This window comes from Neomonachus schauinslandi, chromosome X (genome assembly GCF_002201575.2).
Source record: "Neomonachus schauinslandi chromosome X, ASM220157v2, whole genome shotgun sequence".
NCBI lineage: Eukaryota > Metazoa > Chordata > Mammalia > Carnivora > Phocidae > Neomonachus > Neomonachus schauinslandi.
Window position 1 is genome coordinate 2,542,133 of NC_058419.1, and position 24,366 is coordinate 2,566,498.

Below are 24,366 nucleotides of genomic sequence, written 5' to 3' on the forward strand. Positions count from 1 at the left end.
ATGCCACTCCTCCCAGGGGAGGAAGGGGAGTCTTCCCGGACCTGCTGCTTGTTGGGTCCCTGCTGGAGGAGCAGTGGCCCGACTGTGTCGTGGATCATGGTTTATGGCAACCCCGAGCTGAAAGCCCACTCCTTGGCTCCATCTCTGCAGCCAGCTTCCCCACTCCGATACTGGGAGCTCTGCCACACTCGGGCACCCCTGGTCTTTCTGTGACCCTGAGGGTCCTGAGACCATACTGTCCAAGCGAGGGTTCCACCCCCCCGCCCCCCCCGCTTAGACACTGCAGCGACATCCCTCAGAGGAACAAACTAAAATTTCTGATTTTGTACTCCACTGCTCTATCACTTGCCAGTAGTGGCTGATGGAGGCCCCCTCCTCCACCATCTATCTTCCCGAATATCGCCTCAGATTCACTTCTCCGCATGTCCTACCTTCCAGAAAGTGGTCGCTTTTCTGTTCAGAGAGTTGTTGCTATTCTCTTCTTCGATCTTCTGTTGAGTTTGTAGGTGTTCAGAATGGTTTGATCCCTATCCAGCTGAATTCCTGGGACCAGGCGAAATCCAGGTCTCCTACTCCTCTACCATCTTCCTCCTCTAGTCTTGGTATTTTATAAGTATCCAGGAATGCATCCATTTCTTCCAGATTGCCTAGTTTGTTGGCATATGGCTGCTAGTAATAAGTTCTAATAATTGTCTGTATTTCCTTGGTATTGGTCATGATTTCTCTCCTTTCATTCATGATTTTATTAATTTGTGTCCTTTCTCTTTTCTTTTGGATAATCTGGCCAAGGGTTTATCTATCTTATTAATTCTTTCAAAGAACCAGCTTCTAGTTTCATTGATCTGTTCTACTGTTCTTCTGGTTTCTATTTCATTGATTTCTGCTCTAATGTTTATTATTTCTCTTCTCCTGCTTGGTTTAGGCTTTATTTACTATTCTTTCTCTGGATCCTTTAGGTGTCAGGTTAGCTTGTGCATTTTGGATTTTTCTAATTTTTTGAGCGAGGCTTGGATGGTTATGTACTTCCCTCTAAGGACCGTCTTTGCAGTATCCCATAGGTTCTGAACTGATGTGTTTGTATGAATTGTTTAAGTTCTTTATTTTCCTGGTTGACCCATTCATTCTTTAGCATGGTGGTTTTTAATATCCAAGTGTTTGTATTCCTTTCAAATTTTGCCTTGTGGTTGGGTTCCAGTTTAAAAAGTATGTGGTCAGAATATATGCAGGGAATAATCTCAATCTTTTGGGATTGGTTGAGACCTGATTTCTGACCCAGTATGTGATCTATTCTGTAGTAAGTTCCATGTGTCCTCGAGAAGAATGAGTATTCTGTTGTTTTAGGATGGGATGTTCTGTATATATCTATGATGTCCATCTGGTCTAATGTGGCTTTAAATGCTCTTGTTTCTTTGTTGATCTTCTTCTTAGATGATCTGTCTATTGCTGTGAGTCAAATGTTGAATTCTACTATTAATGTATTATTATTGATATTCTTTATTTTGGTTATTAGTTGGTTTATGTAGTTGGCTGCTACCATGTTGGGGGCATAGATATTTACAGTTGTTAGATTTTCTTGTTGGATAGACCCTTTAAGTATGATATAGTGTCCCTGTGCATCTCCTACTACAGTCTTTGGTTTAAAATCTAATTTTTCTGGTATGAGAATTGCTGCCCCAGCTTTCTTTTGTGGTCCATGATAAATGGTTCTCAACCCCCTAACTTTCAATCTGGAGGTGTCTTTATGTTCAAAATGAGTCTCTTGTGGACAGCATGTGGATGGGTCCTGTCTTTTTATCCAATTTGGAACCCTGTGCCGTTTCATGGGAGCATTTAGGCTGTTCATGTTGAGGGTAAGTATTGACAAGTATGTATTTAGTGCCATCATATTGCTTGTAAAGTTCATGTTTCTATAGATTGTGTCTGTTAATTTCTGGTCTATATTATTTTGGGGGTCTTTCTTCTTTTATAGAATCCCCCTTAATATTTCACATATTCTTTCAGTTTCTCTTGGTCCTGGAAGCTCTTTCTCTGTTCTGAATGACAGCCTTGTTGGATAAAGTATTCTTGGCTGCATGTTCTTCTCATTTAGTACCCTGAATATGTCTTGCCACCCCTTTCTGGCTTACCAGGTCTCTGTGGATAGGTCTGATGTTATTCTGATATTCCTCCTTCCGTACATAAGAAATCTCTTCCCCCTAGCTGCTGTCAGGATAACTTCCTTGGCTCAAAGATTTGCTATGAAACATATATGTGAAAAAATGAAAGTTAGGAAGTGACTTAAAAACATAGGTTGGGAAATAAAAATCTATTTGAAATTGGAGCAGGGTTAAAAAAAATGAAAGAATCAGAAAAGAAACTAAAAAAGAAATGTAAAATGTTAGCCTGAAGTATAAATGAGTCGTGAGGGAACACCTGGATCTCCCTATATTATTTTCCCCTGGACCTGGAGTTTTACAGTCCTGTGGGAAATAAGCTTAAGCTTATCATTCACCTGTTCTTCCAGTCTGTGTTCTGGAGGAGGGCCCTGCTATTTGGCTTCTCAGGCATCTTTGCATGGGTGGAGCTCCTCCCTCTTGTCAGGGGGCTGGGCTTAATGTGAGCTGGTTGGCTGTGTGCTTTTGTTCCCTGGCCTCTTTTTGCTTCTCTTTAGAGGGTCAGAGCAAACGTAGCCACGCGGGAATCTCTAGCCCAGAGCTGCAATGTCGTGGGTGGTCCACCACCCTCAACAGATCCTCCAGGTCAGTCTGTCTCCACCTCTGTCCAGACTGACCAAACCCCACAGACTCATGCATCTTCTGTGGGAGGGGCCTGTTGCATTGATTCTCAAATGTCTTTGCCCCAGGGAGAATTGCTCCTCTCTTGCCAGGGGGCCAGGCTAAGTAATCTGCTCTGGTTTGTTCTCTGTATCTTTTGTTTCCTGAAGGCTTTCCATGCAGGTTCAGAGGATGAGAATAAGGGTGGCCTCCCAATCTCTGGCCCCAGAGCTGAAAGCTCAGGGCCCCACTCCTCTGTGAGCCCTCAGAGAAAAGCAGTCAATCAGTACTGTCTCACTTGTCTCTGGCTGCACTCCTTGCTCACCTGGCCTGTGACTAAGCATTTCTATCTCAGGCACATGACCTCGTTTGAAGTCTCCAATCCCAGTAGACTCCTGAGACTCGCTCCTGCACCCTTCCTCCCAGGGGAGGAAGGGGGCTCTCTCCAGTTCTGCCACTTTTTGGGCCCCTGCTCAAAGAGCAGAGGCCCTACTATGCTGTGGATCACAGTTTATGGCAACCCTGAACTGAGAGCCCACTCTTGGGCTCACTCTTTGTAGCCTGTTTCCCCACTCTGATACCTGGGAGTTCTGTCACACTCAGGCACCACCAGTCTTCCTGTGACCCCAAGGATTGAGACCACACTGTCCCTGCAAGTGTTCCACCCCCACCCCCTGCTTAGCCACCTGAGTGACATCCCTCTCCGTTGCTTAGCTGACTTCTATAAGTTCCAATTTTGTGCTCTGCTGCTCTATCATGTGCTGGTAGCTGGTTGACTGAGGTTCCCTCCCCCGACGGTCTATCTTCCCATATATCACCTTGGATTCACTTCTCCACACTCCCTACCTTGTAGAAAATGGTCACTTTTCTATTCATAGATTTGCAGCTATCTTTTTCTTCGATCTCTGGTTGAGTTAGCAGGTGTTTGGAATGATTTGATAGCTGTCTAGCTGAATTCCTAGGAGCAGACAAAATTAAGGTCTCCTAGTCCTCTACCATCTTGGACTCCTCTGGTATTTTATTATATTTGTTGCAATTGTAAATGGGATTCTTTTCTTAACTTCTCTTTTTGCTTCTTTGTTATTAATATATACAAATACAACAGATTTCAGTATGTTGATTTATATCCTGAGAATTTACTGAATCATTTATCAGTTCTAGCAGTTTCTTGGTGGAATCTTTCAGGTTTTCTATATATAGTTTCATCTCATCTGCAAATAGTGGAAGTTTTATTTCTTCCTTACCAACTCGACTGCCCTTTATTTCTTTTTATTTTCTGATTGCTGTGGCTAGGACTATTTTGAATAAAAGTGGTGAAAATAGATATTCTTGTCTTGCTCATGACCTTAGGGAAAAAGCTCTCAGTTTTTCCCCATTGAGTATGACGTTTCTATCGAAATAATCATATATTTTTTATCCCTTCTCTTATTGATGTGATGTACTATGTTGATAGATTTGCAAATATTGAACCATCCTTGCATCCCTTGATCCCTTGATCATGGTGAATGATTTTTTAAAATGTATTGTTGGATTCAGTTTGCTAATTTTTTTCTGAGGATTTTTACATCTATATCCATCAGACTTATTTGGCTTATAGTTCTCTTTCTCTGTGGTGTCTTTATCTGGTTTTGGAATCAGGGTCATGCTGGCCTCATAGAATGAATTTAGAAGTTTTCCTTTCTCTCTATTTTTTGTTTGATAAAAATCCTTTAAATGTTTGATAAAAATCCCATGTGAAGCTATATGGTCCTGGATTTTTGTTTGTTGGAATTTTTTTTGATGACTAATTCAATTTCTTACCTAGTAATCATTCTGTTCAAATTTTCAATTTCTTCCTGCTTAAGTTTTGCTAGGATATATTTTTCTAGGAATTTATTCATTTCTTCTAGTTTGTCCAATTTTTTGGCATATAATTTTTCATAATATTCTTCCTTTCTTTTCTGGACACGTTTGTATTTCTTCAGTGTTGTTGGTTGGTTGTTATTTCTTCTCTCTCATTTGTCATTTTGTTTCTTCGAATCCTCTTTTTTTTTCTTGATCCAATACCTTTCTTTCCCTCTTCAGCTTCATTATTTTCCACAATTTTACCTTCTATATCACTGATTCATTACTCTAGTTTGTCCATTCTTGTTGTCATGGCATTCCTTTGGGTTTGCATTTTTAATTTGGCCTGACTAGATTTTAGTTCTTTTATCTCTGCAGTAAGGGATTCTCTAGTGTCTTCTATGCTTTTTTCAAGTCCAGATAGTATCTTTATAATTGTTATTTTAAATTCTAGGTCTGGCATACTACTTATATCTGTATTGATTAACTCCCTGGTGGTGAGTTCTACTTCCTGTTTTTTTCTTTTGGGGTGAATTTTTCTGTCTTGTCATTTTGTCCAGAAGAGAAAGGAAGAAAGAAAAAATGAACAAAGAAACTAAAAAGCAAAACAAAAAAACAAAAAAAAAAAACCCCAAAACCCACCCCCCCCCCCCCCCAGATCCTGGGTATGTTTTGGTCTGCTTGTTAAAAGAATCTAGATCCCCAAGTAAAAAAACAAAACGAAAATTAAAAAATAAAAAATACATAATATATATATTAAATTAAATTAATAAATTTTAAAGGGAATTGAAAAAATCAGAAAATAAATGAACAAATCATAATAATAAATAATTAAAAATAAAAGGAAGCTAGATCCTATTTCCCCTAGAGCTGAATCTTTGCAGCACTCTATGATCAGTAGACTTGGTGGGAGCAAATTGTGCTTGTCTTCTGGTGGAGGGGCCTGCTGGGCTGATTCTCAGGCTGACTTCTTTCAGGGGAAATGTTTCTCCAGGGCACAGCGGGGCAGGGCTTGCTGTAAGTGGGTTGGGCCTCCACTATGTAGCACTCTTTTGTTCGCTGAAGTCATTCAGTGCTATTGGGTAGGATGAGTATGGTGGCGCCCAGCTCTCTAGTCCCAGAGCTGAAAGTTCAAAACCCCCACTCTTCAGTGAGCGCTCACAGAAGTGCAATCAATCACCTCTCTTTGTGTCCCTGGTTTCCGTCTGAACCCTGCATTCACTCTCCCTGTGTCTGAGCTTTTTTTTTTTAATCTCAGGTGCAGGACTGAGTTTCAAAACTACAAATTTGAGGGACTCCCTTGGTGTGGATCCATCATGTCCCTCTGGGAAAGGGTCTTGCCATGCTTTTGCTGTTTACAGCCAGTCCCAGGAAAGCAGTAGCATGACTGTGCAGTGGTTCATGGTTTATAGCAAAACAGTGGAGAAAGCCAGCACCAAGACCCTCTGCTCTCAGCTGGCTTCCCCGCTCCTCTGCCTGGTAACAATGCAGCATGTTGGCACCACCCATTTTTCTTGTGACCCAGGGGATCCTCAAACCATGTTGTCACTATTGGGATTCTGCCCCACTTTGCTATCTGAGCACCTTTAAGCTAGGCACATCCCCCAGTATTGGACTTCTAAAAGTTCGGATTTTGTGCTCCGCTGCTTATAATACTTTGCAGTAGCCTCTGTATGCAGGCTCCCTCCCTGTTGCCATACTCACAGCTATATCTCCCTCAAGTCAAATGTCCGCACCTCCTACCTTCCAAAATGTGGTCGCTTTTCTACTTGTAGATTTGCAGTTTTGTTCTCTCAGACCTCAGATTGATTTCTCAGGTGTTCAGAATGATTTAATAACTATCTAGCTGTGTTTGAGGGACAAGACAAGCTTAGGGTTCTGGTTCCCCTATTCCTCCACCAATTTTAACTCCTTGCCTCTCATCTTCCATTTCTGATTTTATTTATTTGAATCCTCTCTCTTGTTTTCTTAATCTGGTTAAAGGTTTGTCAATTTTATCTATCTTTTCAAAGAATGAGCTCTTAGTTTCATTGGTCTTTTCTATTGTTTTTCTGGTCTCTAGTTTGTTTTGCTCTGATCTTTGTTATTTCCTTTCTTCTGCTAACATTGGACATAGTTTGTTCTTCGGTATCTAATTCCTTGAAGTATAAAGTGAGGTTGTGTATTTGAGATATTTCTTGTTTCCTAATCTAGGCATTTATCACTATAAATTTTCCTCTTAGAACTGCTTTTGAAGCATCTCATATATTTTGATATGTAATGCTTCCATTTTTCTTTGGTTCAATATTTATTTTTTATTTCCCTTTTGATTTCTTCTTTGACTCATTGGTTGTTCAGAAACATGTTTAATCTCCACTTGAATTTTTCAGCTTTCTTCCTGTTATTGATTTCTAGTTTCATGCTGTTGTGGTTGGAAAAGATAGTTGGTATAATTTCAATATTCTTAAATTTGGAGACATTTTCTGACCTATCATGTGATCTATCTTGGAGAATATTCCATGTGAGCTTGACAAGAATGTATATTCTGCTGCTGCTAGTTGGAATATTCTGTATGTATTTTAGGTACACTTGTTCTAAAGTGTCATCCAAATCCATTATTCCTTTATTGATTTTCTTTCTGAATGATGTATCCATTGCTGAAAGTGGAGTATTGTAGTCCCCTACTATTATTGCTTTTCTATTTCTCCCTTCAAATCTGTTAACAATTGTTTAATATATTTAGGTGCTACAATATTGAGTGAGTAGGTGCTTATAATTGGTATATACTCCTGACCAATTGACGTTTTTGTCATTATATAAGGACTTACTTTTTCTATTATTACAGTTTTCGATTTAAAATGTATTTTGCCTTATCTAAGTATAGCTACTCCTGCTCTCTTTTGGTTTCCATTCCCTTGAAATATTTTTTTGCATCCCTTTACTTTCAGCCTGTGAGTGTTCTTAATGCTTAAGTGAGTTTCTTGAATACAGGATATAGATAATCCATTTTTTATCCATTCAGTCTCTTTGTGTCCAATTTAAACCATTTATATTTAAAGTAATTATTGATAAATAAGGACTTACTATAATCATTTTGTAAATTACTTTCTAATTGTTTTGTTGTTCCTTAGTTTCTTTCTTCCCATCCTGCTATCTTTCTTTGTGAGTTGATAATTTTTTGCAGTGGTTTGCTTTGATTATTTTCTCTTTATCATTTTTGTATCTATTATAGGTTTTTGCTCTGTGGTTACCAGGAGGCTTTCAAAATATATATTATAATTATCTACTTGAAACAGATAACAGCTTAACTTCAGTGACATAATCAACTTTTATGTATTTACTTGCCCCCCACAGTTTATGTTGATGTTCCAATTTTAATCTTTTTATATTTTGTATCCATTAACATACTATTGTAGCTCTAGCTATTTTGAAAACTTTTATCTATTAACCTATATGCTAGATTTCAAAGTGATTTATACCCCACCAATGTATTATGAGTATTTTGAATTTATATATGTACCTTTACCAGTGAATTTTATACCTTTGTATGTTTTCATATTACTTATTAGCACATTTTTTTTTCATCTTGAAGAACTTCCTTTAGCATTTCTTGTAATTTAGGTCTAGTGGTTATGAATTCCTTCAACTTTTATATGGGACATTTTTCATCTCTCCTTCATTTCCGAATGACAGCTTTGCTGGGGAAAATATTTTTGGTTCACTTGTATGTGATGATTCTTTTTTCTTTTGCTGCTTTCAAGATTCTCACTTTGCACTGATTTTTGAGAGCTTGATTATAATATGTTTCAGTGAAGATCTCTTTAAGCTGAATTCTCTTTGAGGATCTTTGAGCTTCCTGTACTTGGATGGCCATAACTCTCCCCAGATTTGAGAAGTTTTCAGCCATTTTTCCTTAAATAAATTTCTGTCCCTTTCCCCCCTCTCCTCCCATAATGCAAATATTGTTTCTTTTGATTATGTCCCACAGTTTGTGTAGTTTTTTTCCACTCTTTTTCGTTCTAATTTCTTTATTCTCTTCTGACTGGATAATATGAAGAGACCTGTTCTCAAGCTCAAAAATTCTTTCTTCTGCCTGATTAATCTTACTGTTGAAGGTATCTATTGCATTTTTTACTTCATTCATTATATTCTTCATCTCCAGAATTTCTGTTTGGTTCTTTTTATGATTTCTAGATCTTTGTTGAATTTCTCATTTTGTTCATGTATTATTTTCCTGAGTTCATTGATTTGTCTGTCTGTGTTCCAAATCCACTGAGCTTCCTTAAAATCATTATTTTGAATTCTTTTTCAGATAACTCACAGATCTCCATTTCTTTGGGCTCATTGCTGGAGTATTATTTTTTTCCTTTGGTGGTGTCATATTTCCTTGCTTTTTCACGTTTTTGATGGGTTTGCATTGATGTCTGTGGATTTGATGGTGCTGTTACCTCTTCCAGTCTTTTCAAACTGGCTTCATTAATAAAAGACTTTCACCTAGAGGTGGCTGTAAGGGTGCCAGCTGGGTGGGATCCAGCATCTTTGGTTCCCGAGAAGGCACAGTGGTACAGTCTCTATGCTATTCCATTGGCTGAGGTTGCCATTGGCCAGATTATAGGGGTCTTCTGTGGCTAAGCCTACAGGGGCCCTGCAGGTAGTAGTAGCAGGTAGGGCTATTTATATCTTCAGAGGCTGAGGCTGCTGGGGTCTTCCTATTCTTCCGCCTCTCCTTTTATGCCTCTGGGAGGAGGTTCTAGCCAAGAAGATCCTTCCCAGTGCCTGGTTGGGTGTCCTGACACTCAGAGCCCTCAGAACACTATTGGAACCAATGTTTGTCAAATCAGGTCATGTGGAACTACCATAGCACTTGGGTCCTGGGGCATAAGGCACAATTGCTGCAGCTATGGCACTAGTGTCTAGGGTGTGGGCCTATGTAGATATCTTATGGAACCAGTACCCAGGTCTCATGGGTCCAGGGGTCAGGGTGCTGTACTAGCACAACATGGAGATGGCAGGTCAAAGTTTCAATTGTGGCCTCCATGGGCAGCCACAGAATAGTAGTAGCACAACTTGTGGTGGTCTGTTAAAGCCATCTGTAAGGATTCAGGGAGATGGGCACAACAGTGGCAGCACAGCCTTGACAATGCCAGTTGGGAGCCCTGTGACCTAGGATCTGAGGGATGAAGCTCAAGACAATGGTAGCCTGGTTCTAGCTATAATGGGTCAGACCCCCAACCTGAAACCTTAGGGGTAGGGCTCAGGTCAGCAGTAGCACCCTTGTAGGGATGGTTCAGAGCCTTGATTTAGGACTTGCAGGTGGAGCTCAGTATAGAATCAGCACGGCCCCAGCAACTGGTCAGAGCCACAACCTGCCATGGAGTGGGGAGAATGGGGCTCAGGTCAGTAGTAGCACCCATGGCAATGATGGGTCAGAGGTATGACCAAGAACCCAGGGAGTAGGGTTCAGAGAAGTGAGAGCCTGTCTCAGCAATGACAGTTTAGAGTCTTGACCTGAGATGGGGGTTGGCCAGGGCAGCAGTAGCACACTTTGTAATGACAACCCAGAGCCAAGATGTGGAACCTGGTGGGAGGGGATCAGGAAGACAACAGCAGGGCCCTAATAATGACTGTCAAAGCACAACTTGTGACCCAGGGGGCAGACTCAGGGCAGTGGAGGCTGCCCTGGTAATGGTGGGACAAAGCCCTGACCTGGGGCCAGGGGTGAGCTAAGAGCAGTGGCAGCTCCACTTTCATATATGATGAAATATTGTGATACCAGTTCTCTGAGAGTAGGGCATAGCAGGGACTGGGGCCCCTGAGGGTAAGTCTCACTTTGACAACAGCTCCAGCCTGGGGAGTAGATGCAGAGTGGGGCACTCAATACTACTCCATCAGCTGGGATCAATATCAGTGAAGACTGTGGGAGACATCTATAGCAAAAGCTGCAAATATCCACAATGGTGAGGCTTCCTATGGTTCTGCTGCTCTCCTCCCTGTGTGGTGAACTTCCTCTGAGGGCATTCTTCTAGATGTGTAGCAGCTCCTGGCTAGGGGACTGGATGACACAGGTAATATGCTTCCTTTAGTTTTCTATGTAGCCATTCTCGATTTTTGAGCTCCTTGGATATTTGCTGGTTCTTTGTTGTCTAGAGTTTTCCCTGAGTTGTTTTCTCTAATTTAGAGTTGTTTATGGTTCTTGTTAGTTTTCTTCTGGTTTTGTTGGGGGAGATGAGTTTCGGGACATCCTAGCCCTCTATCTTGCTGATGTCACCTTCTGCACAGTAATTTTGAATTTGTTTTATTTGTTTATATTTAAGTTTAGTTTTGTTAACATATACTGTATTATTAGTTTCAGAGGTAGAATTTAGTGATTCATCAGTTGCATACAACACCCAGTGCTCATTACTTCAAGTACCCTCCTTAATGTCCATCACCCAGTTACCCCATCCCTCTACCCACCTCCCCTCCAGCAATGCTCAGTTTGTTTCCTATAGTTAAAAGTCTCTTATGATTTTCCTCCCTCTCTGTTTTCATCTTGTTTTACTTTTCCTTCCTTTCCCCTATGTTCATCTGTTTTGTTGCTTAAATTCCACATATGAGTGAAAACATATGGTATTTGCTTTCTCTGACTGATTTATTTTGCTTAGCATAATACCCTCTAGTTCTATCCACATCCTTGCAAATGGCAAGATTTCATTCTTTTTGATGGCTGAGTAATATTCCACTGTATGTGTGTGTATACACCACTTCTTTTTTATCCATTCATCTGTTGATGGACATCTGGGCTCTTTCCATAGTTTGGCTATTGTGGACATTGCTGCTATAAACATTGGGGTGCATGTGCCCTTTCAAATCACTATGTTTGTATCCTTTGGATAAATACCTAGTAGGGCAATTGCTGGGTCATATGGTAGTTTTATTTTTAACTTCTTGAGGAACCTCCATACTGTTTTCCAGAGTGGTTGCACCAGTTTGCATTCCCACCAACAGTGTAAGACGGTTCCCCTTTCTCTGTATCCTCACCAATATCTGTTGTTTCCTAAGTTGTTAATTTTAGCCATTCTGACTGGTGTGAGATGGTATCTCATGCTTTTGATTTGTATTTCCCTGATGCTGAGTGATGTTGAGCATTTTTTCACGTGTCTGTTGGCCATTTGGATGTCTTCTTTGGAAAAGTGTCTATTCATGTCGTCTGCTCCTTTCTTGACTGGATTTTTTTGTTTTCTTGGGTGTTGAGTTTAATATGTCATTTGTGAATATCTTCTCCCATTCTGTAGGTTGCCTTTTAGTTTTGTTGACTATTTCCTTTGATGTGCAAAAGCTTTTTATCCTCATGAAGTCCCAATAGTTCATTTTTGCTTTTATTCCCTTGCCTCCAGTGATTTGTCTAGTAAGAAATTGCTACAGCCAAAGTCAAAGAGGTTGCTTTCTGTGTTCTCCTCTAGGATTTTGATGGATTTCTATCTCACATTTAGGTCTTTGATCCATTTTGAGAAATGTGGTCCAGTTTCATTCTACTGCATATGGCTGTGCAATTTTCCCAACAGCATTTGTTGAAGAGACTGTCTTTTCCATTGGATATTCTTTCTTACTTTGTCAAAGATTAGTTGGCCATAGAGTTGAGGGCACATTTCTGGGTTCTCTATTAGCTTCCATTGATCTATGTGTCTGCATGTGCCAATACCATACTGTCTTGATGATTACATCTTTGTAATACAGCTTGAAGTCCAGAATTGTGATGCCTCCAGCTTTGATTTTCTTTTTCAACATTCCTTTAGCTATTCAGGGTGTTTTCTGGTTCCATACAAATTTTAGGATTGTTTCATCTCTGTGAAAAATGTTGATGGTATTTTGATAAGGATTGCATTGAATGTGTAGATTGCTTTGTGTAGCATAGACATTTTAACAATATTTGTTGTTGCAATCCATGAGTTTGGAATGTTTTTCCATTTCTTTGTGTCTTCCTCAATTTCTTTCATAAGTGTTCTATAGTATTCAGAGTACAGATTCTTTACCTCTTTGGTTAAGTTTATTCCTAGGTATCTTATGGTTTTTGGTGCCATTGTAAATGGGATTGATTCCTTGATTTCTCGTTCTTCTGTTTCATTGTTACTGTATAGAAATGCAAGTTACTTCTGTGCATTGATTTTATATCCTGCGATTTTGCTGAATTCCTGTATCAGTGTTAGCAATTTTTTGGTGGAATCTTTTGGGTTTTCTACATAAAGTATCATGTCGTCTGCAAAGAGTGAAAGTTTCACTTCTTCTTTGCTGATTTAGATGATTTCTATTCTTTTTGTGGTCTGATTGCTGAGGCTAGGACTTCCAGTGATATGTTGAACAACAGTGGTAAGAGTGGACATCCCTGTCATGTTCCTGATCTTAGGGAAAAAGGTCTCAGTTTTTCCCCATTGAGGATCATATTTGTTGTGGGTCTTTCATATATGACCTTTATGATGTTGAGATATGGTCCCTCTATCCGTACATGCTGGAGGGGTTTTATTGAGAAAGGATGTTGTATTTTGTCAAATGCTTTTTCTGCCTCTATTGAGAGGATCATATGGTTCTTCTTTCTTTTATTAATGTAGTGTATCACATTGATTTGTGGATGTTGAACCACCCCTTCAGCTCAGGAATAAATCCCATTTGGTTGTGGTGAATAATCCTTTTAATGTACTGTTGGAACTGATTAGCTAGTGTCTTGGTGAGAATTTTTGCATTCATGGTCATCAGGGATACTGGATTATAATTCTCCATTTTATTGAAGTATTTGTCTGGTTTTGGGATCAAGGTAATGCTGGCCTCATAGAGTGAGTTTGGAAGTTTTCCTTCCATTTCTATTTTTTGGAACAATTTGAGAAGGATAGGTGTTAATTCTTCTTTAAATGTTTGGTAGAATTCTTCTGGGAAGCCATCTGACCCTGGACTCTTGTTTGTTGGGAGATTTTTGATTACTGATTCAATTTCTTTGCTTGTTATGGGTCTGTTCAGCTTTTCTATTTCATCCTGTTTCAGTTTTGGTAGTTTATATGTTTTTGGAATGCATCTATTTCTTCCAGATTGCCTAATTTGTTGGCATATAAATTTTTCTTAATAGTCTCTTATAATTGTTTGTATTTCTTTGGTGTTAGTTGTGATCTCTCCTTTTTCATTCATGATTTTATTTATTTTTTTCTTTTTGAATCATCTGTCTAGGGATTTATCAATCTTATTAATTCTTTCAAAGAAGCAGCTCCTAGGTTTTTTGATCTGTTCTATTGATTTTTTGATTTCTATATTCTTGTTTTCTGCTCTATTCTTTATTATTTCTCTTCTCCTGCTGGATTTAGGCTTTATTTGCAGTTCTTTTTCCAGATTCTTTAGGTGTAAGTTTAGGTTGTGTATTTGAGACCTTTCTTATTTCTTGAGGAAGGCCTGTATCACTATATACTTGTCTCTTAGGACTGCCTTTGATGCATTCCAAAGGTTCTGAACTGTCATGTTTTCATTTTCTTTTGCTTCCATGTATTTTTTTAATTCATCTTTAATTTCCTGATTGACCCATTCATTCTTTAATAGGATGCTCTTTATCCTCCATGTATTTGTGGTCCTTCCAAATTTTTTCTTGTAGTTGACTTCAAGTGTTAAAGTATTGTCGTCTGAAAACATGTATGGACTATCTCAATCATTTTGTACCAGTTGAGACCTAATTTGTGACCCAGTATGTGATCTAATCTGGAGAATGTTCCATGTGCACTTGAAAAGAATTTGTATTCTGCTGCTTTAGAATGAAATGCTCTAAATATATCTGTTACATTAATCTGATCCAGTGTGTCATTCAAAGCCCTTGTTTCATTGTTGATCTTCTGCTTAGATGTTCTATTGCTGTGAATGGGGTCGTAATGTCCCCTACTATTACTGTATTATTATCAATGTGTTTCTTTAATTTTGTTATTAATTGATTTATATATTTGGCTGCTCCCACATTAGGGGAATAAATATTTGCATTTCTAGATCTTCTTGTTTGATAGACTCCTTTTGTTATGATATAGTATCCTTCTTCATCTCTTATTATAGTCTTTAATTTAAAATCTAGTTTGTCTGATATAAGGATTGCTATTCCAGCTTTCTTTTAATGTCCATTAGCATAATAAATAGTTCTCTACCCCCTCACTTTCTTTTTTTTTTTTTAAAGATTTTATTTATTTATTTGAGAGAGAGATAATGAGAGAGAGCACATGAGAGTGGGGAGGGTCATAGGGAGAAGCAGACTCCCTGCCAAGCAGGGAGCCCGATGCGGGACTCGATCCTGGGACTCCAGGATCATGACCTGAGCCGAAGGCAGTCGCTTAACCAACTGAGCCACCCAGGCGCCCCCCCCTCACTTTCAATATGTAGGTGTCTTTGGGTCTAAAATGAGTCTCTTGTAAGCAGCACATTGATCAATCTTGTTTTTTTTTAAAGTCTATTCTGAAACCCTATGCCTTTTGATTGGACCATTTAGTCCATTTACATTCAGAGTAATTATTGAAAGATAGGAAGTTAGTGCCATTGTATTGCCTGTAAAGTTATGTTCTTGTACATTATCTCTGTTCCTTTCTGGTCTTTGTTACTTTTGAGCTCTCTCTTTCCTCAAAGAGTCCCCTTTAATATTTCTTGCAGAGCTGGTGTAATGTGCACAAATTCCTTAGTTTTTCCTTGTTCTGGAAACTCTTTATCTGTCCTGCTCTGAATGACAGCCTTGCTGGATAAAGTATTCTTGGCTGCACATTTTCCCCATTTAGCATATTGAATATATCATGCTTGTCCTTTCTGGCAGTCAGGTCCCTGTGGACTGGTCTGCTGCCAGCCTTGTTTCTACCCCTGTAGGTTAAGGACCTCTTGTCCTAAACTGCTTTCAGTATTTTCTCTCTATCTGTAATTTGCAAGCTTCAGTATGTAGAGGTGTTGACCTTTTTTTGTTGATTTTGAGGGGGGTTCTCTGTGCCTCCTGGATTTGAATGCCTGTTTCCTTCCCCAGATTAGGCAAGTTCTCAGCTATAATTTGTTCAAATAAAACTTCTGCCCCCTTCTCCCTCTCTTCATCTTCTGGAACCCATATTTTCCAGATATTATTTCACTTTTCAGATTTGAATTCTTGAAGTCTCCCTTTGTGATCCAGTAGTTGCCTCACTCTCTTCTTTTCAGCTTCCTTATTTTCCATCATTTTATCTTCTATATCACTGACTCATTTGCTTCATTTATCCTTGCTTTCTGAGCCTCCATTTGGGACTGCATCTTAGTAATAGCATTTTTAATTTTGGCCTGATTGTATTTTAGTTCTTTTATTTCTATAGTAAGGGATTCTCTAGTGTCTTCTATGCTCTTTTCAAGCCCAGCTAGTGTCTTTATAATCGTTGTTTTAAATTCTAGTTCAGACATCTTACTTATATCTGTATTGATTAAATCCCTGGCAGTTAGTACTACCTCCTGTTCTTTCTTTTGGGGCAAATTTCTCCATCTCATCATTTTGTCCAGAAAAGAATAGAAAAGAGAGAAAAGACAGCAATAACAACAACAACAGAAAAAAAAAGAAGAAAACAAAAACAATAGAAAATAAGAAGAAATCAAACAAGAAACAAAACAGAACAAAAGATAAAACTAGATTCTGAGTGTATTTTGGTCTGCTTGTTAAAAGAAACTAGATCCCCAAATATGAAAGAAATACTTATATGCATACAAAATAAAATAAAATACAATGAAAGGAAACCAAAAATACTATATATATGTATAAGTAATATACATGTATAGTATATATGTATGTATATATATGCATATATATACATATTTATACATATATAATTTTACATATACTATATATATATTTATAAATACTATATAATAGTATATATAAAAAATAAAAAATTAAAAAAATAAAAAATAGCTGGAAAAAAATACAAGTGAAAGACTAAAGAATAAAAAAAAAATGCCACAATGCTATATGTTTTCCTCCAGAGCTGAAGCTTTGCAGTTCTCTGTGATCAGTAAACATGGGGATAGCCAGTTGTTCCTGCTGGTCTTCTGGGGGAGGGGCCTGTTGTGCTGATTCTCAGGGGCCCTTGCACTTCTGGAAATGTGCCTCCCTTGCCAGGGGGCCAGACTCAGTGTAAGCAGCTCTGGATACCACTATGTGGTGCTGTTTTGCTCCTTAAAGGTTTTCAGCCTGGATGGGCAGAATGAAAATGGCAGCACCCTGATGTCTAGCCCAGGAGTTGAAACTATGTGCCCCCCACTCTTCAGTGAGCCCTCACAGAAAAGCAGGCAATCACTCTTGTCTCCTTGGTTTCTGTCTGAACTGTATTCACCCATCCTGTGACTGAGCATTTTTATTCAGCCACACAACTGAGTTTCAAGTCTCAAAATTTTCCAGACTCCTCTGGCATGGACCCAAGCTGTTCCTTCCAGGGGAGGGGGGGAGCCTCACTATGTTTCTGCCTTTTGCTGGGCCCCTGTCTAGAGACACAGTCTAGAGGACCTAGACTCACTGTTTTCAGCTGGCTTCCCCACTTCTGGGAGCTCTGCTGCACTCAGACACCTCAATTCTTCTTGTGACCCTGGGGAACCTTAGACCACTGTTATATGTGGGATTCCACCCCACTTCACCACCTGAGCACCTTTAAGCTATGGATGTCCTCCACTGTAGCAGACTTCTAAAAGTTCCAATTTTGCACTCTGTTGTTTATAATACTTTGCAGTAGCCTCCTTAAGTTGGCTCCTTCCCCTCTGCTGTATCCTCTGACATAGCACTCCAGATTCAAGTCTCTGCACCTCCTACCTTCCAAAAAGTGGTCACTTTTCTATTTGTAGAATTGCAGCTTTTGTTTTCTCAGGTCTCCAATTGATTTTCAGGTGTTCAGAATGATTTGATAACTAGCTGAATTCAAGGGACCAGATGAACTTAGGGTTCCCTACTCCTCCACCATCTTAACTCCTTAAATTTGTTTTATTTTTAAAAATCTGTTCTTCCCCAGAAGATATACAGTATTAGGGACAATGACATCCTTTTAATGAAGTAAATTTCTCTTCTCTTTGGGTTGCTGTATGAACTGTATCAGCAGCTCCATCTGTGCCTCTCCTGTCACCCCCCCCAACATAAATATACCTAAGACCTCAATGTAGTTGAAATAATGCTGTTACTACCACTATGCTGCGTTTAATCCCAGGATGTTTAATGATTTTAATATTGTCCCATAGCATAGAAGTGCCTGTATTTCTTTTTTTATATTAATACATTTATTGAGGTATATTTCCTTGAACAGAAATTATTTTTTAAAAGACTAAGAAGGTTTAATTATACATTTTTAATTTGAAATATAGTTGGCATACAATGTTATATTATTTTCAGGTGTACAACATAGTGATTTGACAGTTCTATGCATTAAGCTATGCTCACCAGAATAGGTATAGTTACCATTTGTCACCATGTAATATTATTAAAATGTTATTGATTATATTCCCTCTGCTGTACTTTTTATCCCCATGACTTATTCATTTTATAACTGCAAGTATGTACCTCTTAACCCCCTTCACCTATTTTTTCCATCCCCACACCCCTTTCCCCCCTGCAACCACCAGTTTGTTCTCTGTATTTATGCTTCTGTTTCTGTTTTTTTGTTTGTTCACTTGTTTTTCATTAGATTTCATATATAAGTGAAATCATATGATATTTATCTTTCTCTGTCTGACTTATTTCACTTAGGCCCATGCCCACTTCAGCTCCAACCATCTTGCCAGGGTGCCCTTTGTATGGAATGCCCTGAGAAACCCTCCACCCAGCTTACTCCCACTTCAGCTGTCTTGCCAGGGTGCCATATGTATGGAGAGCCACAGGACTCCCCTCTGGTTCATGCCCACTTCAGTTCCAGATACCCTACTAAAGTGGCCCCAGCTCTGAGTGTCCTGGGATTCCCAGCCCACACCCCCTAGAGCACCAGCCAGCCAGCCAAAGCCATCAGGCCCATGCAGTCTATAAAGGGGACATCCCTACCCAAGGACATTCTTTCAAATTTAGAAGTAGCTATTCCACCTAATTTATGGACACTAACACAGAAAGTCAAGCAAAATGAGGAGACAGAGGAATACGCTCCAACTGAAAGAACAAGATAAAACTTCAGAAAAATAACTAAATAAAAAGTGCCTGTCTTGCAAAGGTGTCTCATTACATTTTCAGAAGCTGGTGAGGATGGCAGAGAAACAACCTCAGTGTTTATGGAGCTTTACCATTTATGAAGCAAATTTTTATTTGTTATCTTATTTGTTTCTTCCAAAAACTTTCAAAGATAGGATATTATTATCCCCATTTTACATGTAAGGAAATAAGTCACACAATCAGTTAGTGGCAGAGCCAGGACTAAAACTCTGTTCATTCTCTATGGACTTAGTACTATTCCATCTTTAGATCTAAAAAATGACTAAGCTTGCCTTACCTATACATAGCATATTAGTAACATTATTTTCATGTTTAAATGATGGATTATGAATATTAAATCTAATTGGTAATAACAGATATGAGGCAAAATAGGCATGGGCACATCAATTTTATCAACTTAATAAGCCTGTGGCTTTGAACAATTTCTTTCTCTTATCAGTGTCTTAGGTTCTTCATCTGTAAAGTGGGAAAAAATTATTGTATGATCTCTAAGGCTCTCCATAATCCTGACATACCATGAGTCTTTGTTGTTCCCCTAAACTACTTTGGATTAGAACAAACTACAGAATTTTCATCTTGTTGCAGTTGAATTACTGAAGAGAGAATTCTGACTTGGGTTTTAGATTAAACCTTCCAGCTCTCCATACAATAATTTAGTGCACACTAGGAGAAAAAATGATTAGTAGCCAAGTACAAAATCACAGCGAAACCTATTGAAAGTTGTTTTGGAGTGATATTTAATAGCATTGATTTTTTTTTTTTACTTAAAAGTTTATAAGTTATTAGTGTAGAATGCTGCTAGCATAATCAACACATCAGCAAGGAATGGAAATGCATTGTCATGGAAGTTAGTATTTCAGTAAGAGAGATGGCATAGTATATAGTATATCTCATATTCAATAATTCTAGTTCCAAATTTTAGCTTTCCCATTAACACTCAGGGCAGTTAAAAAATTATGTTCAGGGGCTTTAGAATTCCCATCTATCAATCCACCTGGAGTGAATATTATCTCTGAAGCCCTTTATAGCTATTCTATAACTCTGTGAGGATTCTCCTTTCTATCTGCTTTAAACAATCAAGGAAATTGTTTTTAACTCAATTTATAGATCTATATCCCAGAAATTGAATTGAGCTAACCAGGGTTAAGAGTCCCCACAGTGAAAGTTAAGGGATAATGAGTAAGTGGTGTGAACAAAATCAATTGAGCCTCTCTCTCCACAGCCTATGTAAGGTGGATTCAGAATATTGGTGGATTGAGCTAAGTGTGGGCTTCACCTGAAGGGTGTCTGTATTTATCTCTTCAACATGTTAATGTCAGTTTGTTAGCCCTGCAGTATAGTTCCCTCCTTTCTTCCCCCTCCCTAGTGAGGTATCTGTATCACTTCTAGTGCTCTGTCCACTAACCCAGCCAATCATCTCTATTCTTCACTGGGTTCTAGTGCCTCTCTGGCCAAAGTTTTCTTTATGTCTTTTGGCTGATGGGGGTGCCAATATTTTTTGTTACTATTTGCATTTGAATAATGCATTCAAGTGCATACAGTACTATTTCAAAAAAAAAAAAAACCAAACTGTGAATACTTCCAGATATTAAACATTAAGCCTGGCAATTTTAATATATTATTAATATTAATACAACCTATCTGTGAAGTTATTTTAATTTTAAAGATGAGAAAGCTATTACTAGAGGTGTTATATGACTTGCCTAAGGTCACACTAATAAATTCAAATGTATGTCTCTAGACTCTTTAAGCCAAGTTCCCTTTTTCTTTCCATGTATATCTATGTTATCATTTGATTCTCTCGGCAACCCTGTAAGCAAGGGGAAGATTACTCACCTTGTTTTACCTTTTTTATGCTCTATCACAATACCTAAACAGTTAGAGGCACATAGTTGATGCTCAATAAAGATGTATTGAATGATTAAGTGAATTGAATTAGGCTTACGAATTAAGGAAATTGAGGTCTAAAATGACTTTTCCAAGGTTATCTGCTGGAGTGGCAGTTTAGAGTGAGAACTGTTCACTTTTGATGTTTTTATTCTGTAGACTTTTCTCAGGGTCTTTTTCATAAAAGGAACCTTTGTAGCCACTAAGAATAAATATTTGTGGGAAGACATATTGACTCTCTCTTAGGACTCCTTCTCAACTGTTATTTTATGTTTTTTATAGACTTGACTAACAGGTTGGTAGGTACAGTTATATCTATTAATGGAAACCTCCTGGGTCCTAGGTAAGAATAGAGATACAATAGTGTAACTTGCTTAATGGTCTACTTCAAATCATGAATACAGCTGGCAGTAGAACCCGGGATTCCTGACTCCTAATTTATTAATTGATTCTACACTATGCTTCTTGATCCTTGGCAACAGCCATCAGTTTCACTATACCCTCTTTTCTCCTAAACTATGCAGAGAGTGTCATTTTTAGTCCTGTGAAACCACAACAAGCTCCTCCTCACAAAGTGAAAATATCAGTCAGCCTGGACCTGAATAGGTGGTTATCAAAGTGCCTAGTGCTTGGAAAGACTTACAGAAGGCATCCAAACTGGAGAATCAGGAGGTAGCTGAGGGTCAATAGAAAATTATAAAACTTGGATTCTAGTCCTATTTTAGCCTCTCACTAGCAATATGATTGGGGCAAATTTGGTGGTGTCCTCTTCGAGCTTATTTCCCCATGTATAAAATGAGAAAAATTAGAGAATCTCCTAAGAATCCTGGTAGATTTAACATTTAATAGAGTACTATTGTTTTGTTACCCTATCTCCATAGGGTGGTAGGTAGGTAGACTAAATGTACTTCAACAATCTGGCTCTGTTGCTCTGTGAACCTATGCTTCTCTAGGCTAGAAGAGGGATAAGTTTTTTGTAACACAATTTTCCTTTTTTAATTTTGTAGACTGTTCATTCATGCAGCAAAATTTGGTGAATAACTTCTTTATAAAGATGTATTTATTTATTTTGTGTGGGGGGGGACAAAGGAGAGAGAGTCCTAAGCAGACTCCATTGAGCATGGAGTCCAACCCAGGACTCAATCTCATGACCCTGAGATTGTGACCTGAGCTGAAACCAAGAATTGGACACTTAACTGACTGTGCCACCCAGGTGCCCTTTGGTGAATAACTTTATGATGGGTACTGTTCACAGGCACATTCTGTTAATTTCTGCTTGTGTTTCTTCACTACTGGGTTGGAGCTGGAGCATGTTTGGTTAACCTCTTGACAAAGCTGGAGTAAGGCCTCAAGTATAGTGACTACCACCTGCCTTTTATACAGATAATCATTGTGATGAATAGGAAGTGCTGATTTGGTTAAGATAACGGGCTATTTATTTGGCCCACTCTTTTGATTGAAGTCTTCTTAAAGTAATTACACATGTAATTGTTTCATATGAAGAATATTATTTTTTATCTCTTTTTCTTCCACTGTCTCAGACTCTCTCCTAAGCACGCCCCAGATATTCCTGATGACAGCACGGACAACATCACCATATTCACCAGAATTTTAGACCGTCTTCTGGATGGCTATGATAACCGACTACGACCTGGGCTTGGAGGTCAGTTACTATTTTAAGATCATTTTCTTGGTTATTGTCATCTAAAAAGATTCTTAAGGTACCTTCAACACTCTATTGACCAGTGAATTTAGTGCAAAGTTGGGTTTCATCCTTCTGAGCACTAGAAATTAGTTCTAACCCTTCATTTTATGGTCAATCTCCCTGGTATGGTTTTGGAAAATTCTGAATTTTACTTAGCTAAATGCTTATAGGGTATTATACCACAAAATTTGGCCAAGCCCATTTCTGGTAACAAAATACCAATCCCTGCCTGAACAGGAGGTGTGGCCCAGGCATATCTGGGAAGCATGCTTTTGTTGTCAAAACCCTGAGCACATATCAGCCTGAAATTCCAGTGAGGAACAACCTGCTGGCTAGGTGAGATCTTAGTTGGCCATTAGTTTAGTATGATCAGCAATATGATCACAATGAGATAAATGCATTATAATATATGATGGGCTGCACTGAAATGGCAAGTATGCAGATGTCTGAATTTAATTTTTTTCCTGAACCATTTGAGAACTAGTTGCCGATATCATACCCCTTTGTCCCTAAATACTTCAATGTGCATTTTCTTAGAACAAAGTAATTTACAAAACTAATCCTTCACTGTGCAAAGCCTTTTATCTTGATGAAGTCCCAATAGTTCATTTTTGCTTTTGTTTCCCTTGCCTCCGGTGATGTGTCTAGTAAGAAGTTGCTACAGCCAAAGTCAAAGAGATTGCTGCCTTTGTTCTCCTCTAGGATTTTAATGGTTTCCTGTCTCACATTTAGGTCTTTTATCCATTTTGAGTTTATTTCAGTGTATGGTGTAAGAAAATGGTTCAGTTTTGTTCTTCTGCATGTTGCTGTCCAGTTTTCCCACCACCATTTGTTGAAGACACTGTCTTTTTTCCATTGGATAGTCTTTCCTGCTTTGTCAAAGATTAGTTGACCATATAGTTGTGGGTCCATTTCTGGGTTGTCTGTTCTGTTCCATTGATCTATGTGTCTGTTTTTGTGCCAGTAGCATACTATCTTGATGACTATAGCTTTGTAATATAGCTTGAAATCTGGAATCATGATGCCTCCAGTTTTGTTTTTCTTTTTCAGAATTGTTTTGGCTATTCCAGGTCTTTCATGGTTCCATACAAATTTTAGGATGTTTTGTTCTAGCTCTGTGAAAAATGCTGGTGGTATTTTCATAGGGATTGCATTAAATGTGTAGATTGCTTTGGGTAGTATAGACATTTTAACAATGTTTGTTGTTCTACCCTATGAGCATGGAATGTTTTTCTATTTCTTTGTGTCCTCTTCAATTCCTTTCATAAGTGTTCATTAGTTTTCAGTGTACAGATCTCTTAACTCTTTGGTTGGGTTTATTCCTACGTATCTTATTGTTTTTGGTGCCATTGCAAATGGGATCGATTCCTTGATTTCTTTTTCTGCTGCTTTGTTGTTAGTGCATAGAAATGCAACAGATTTCTGCACATTGATTTTGTATCCTGCAACTTTGCTGAATTCATGTATTCTAGCAATTTTTTGATGGAGTCTTTTGGGTTTTCCACAGAGAGTATTGTGTCGTCTACAAAGAGTGAAAATTTGACTTCTTCCTTGCTGATTTGGAAGCCTTTTATTTCTTTTTGTTGTCTGATTGCTGAGGCTAAGACTTCCAGTACTATTTTAAATAGTAATAGTAAGAGTGGACATCCTTGTCTTGTTCCTGATTGTAGGTGAAAGGCTCTCAGTTTTTTTCCCATTGAAGATGATATTTGTTGTGGGTCTTTCATATATGGCCTTTATGATGTTGAGGTATGTTCTTTCTATCCCTATTTGTTGAGCGTTTTTATCAAAAACGGATGCTGTATTTTGTCAAATGCCTTTTCTGCATCTACTGGGAGGATCATATGGTTCTTGTCTTTGTTAATGTGGTGTATCATGTTAATTGATTTGCAGATACTGAGCCACACCTGCAGCACAGGAATAAATCCCACTTGATAGTGGTGAATAATTATTTTAATATACTGTTGGATTGGATTAGCTAGTATCTTGGTGAGAATTTTTGCTTCCATATTCATCAGGGATATTGGCCTGTAATTTTCTTTTTTAGTGGGTTT

At 38.5% G+C, this 24,366-nt stretch overlaps 1 protein-coding gene across 1 annotated transcript in view; it reads left to right on the forward strand.

Annotated features, from left to right (window-relative positions):
* GABRA3 (gamma-aminobutyric acid type A receptor subunit alpha3) overlaps window positions 1-24,366 on the forward strand; it is a 349,455-nt gene that overhangs the window by 140,176 nt on the left and 184,913 nt on the right. Inside the window, exon 3 of the mRNA XM_021683536.1 lies at window positions 22,149-22,270. Within this exon, the coding sequence (XP_021539211.1) occupies window positions 22,149-22,270 (122 nt within the window). The remainder of the gene's footprint in view (window positions 1-22,148; window positions 22,271-24,366) is intronic.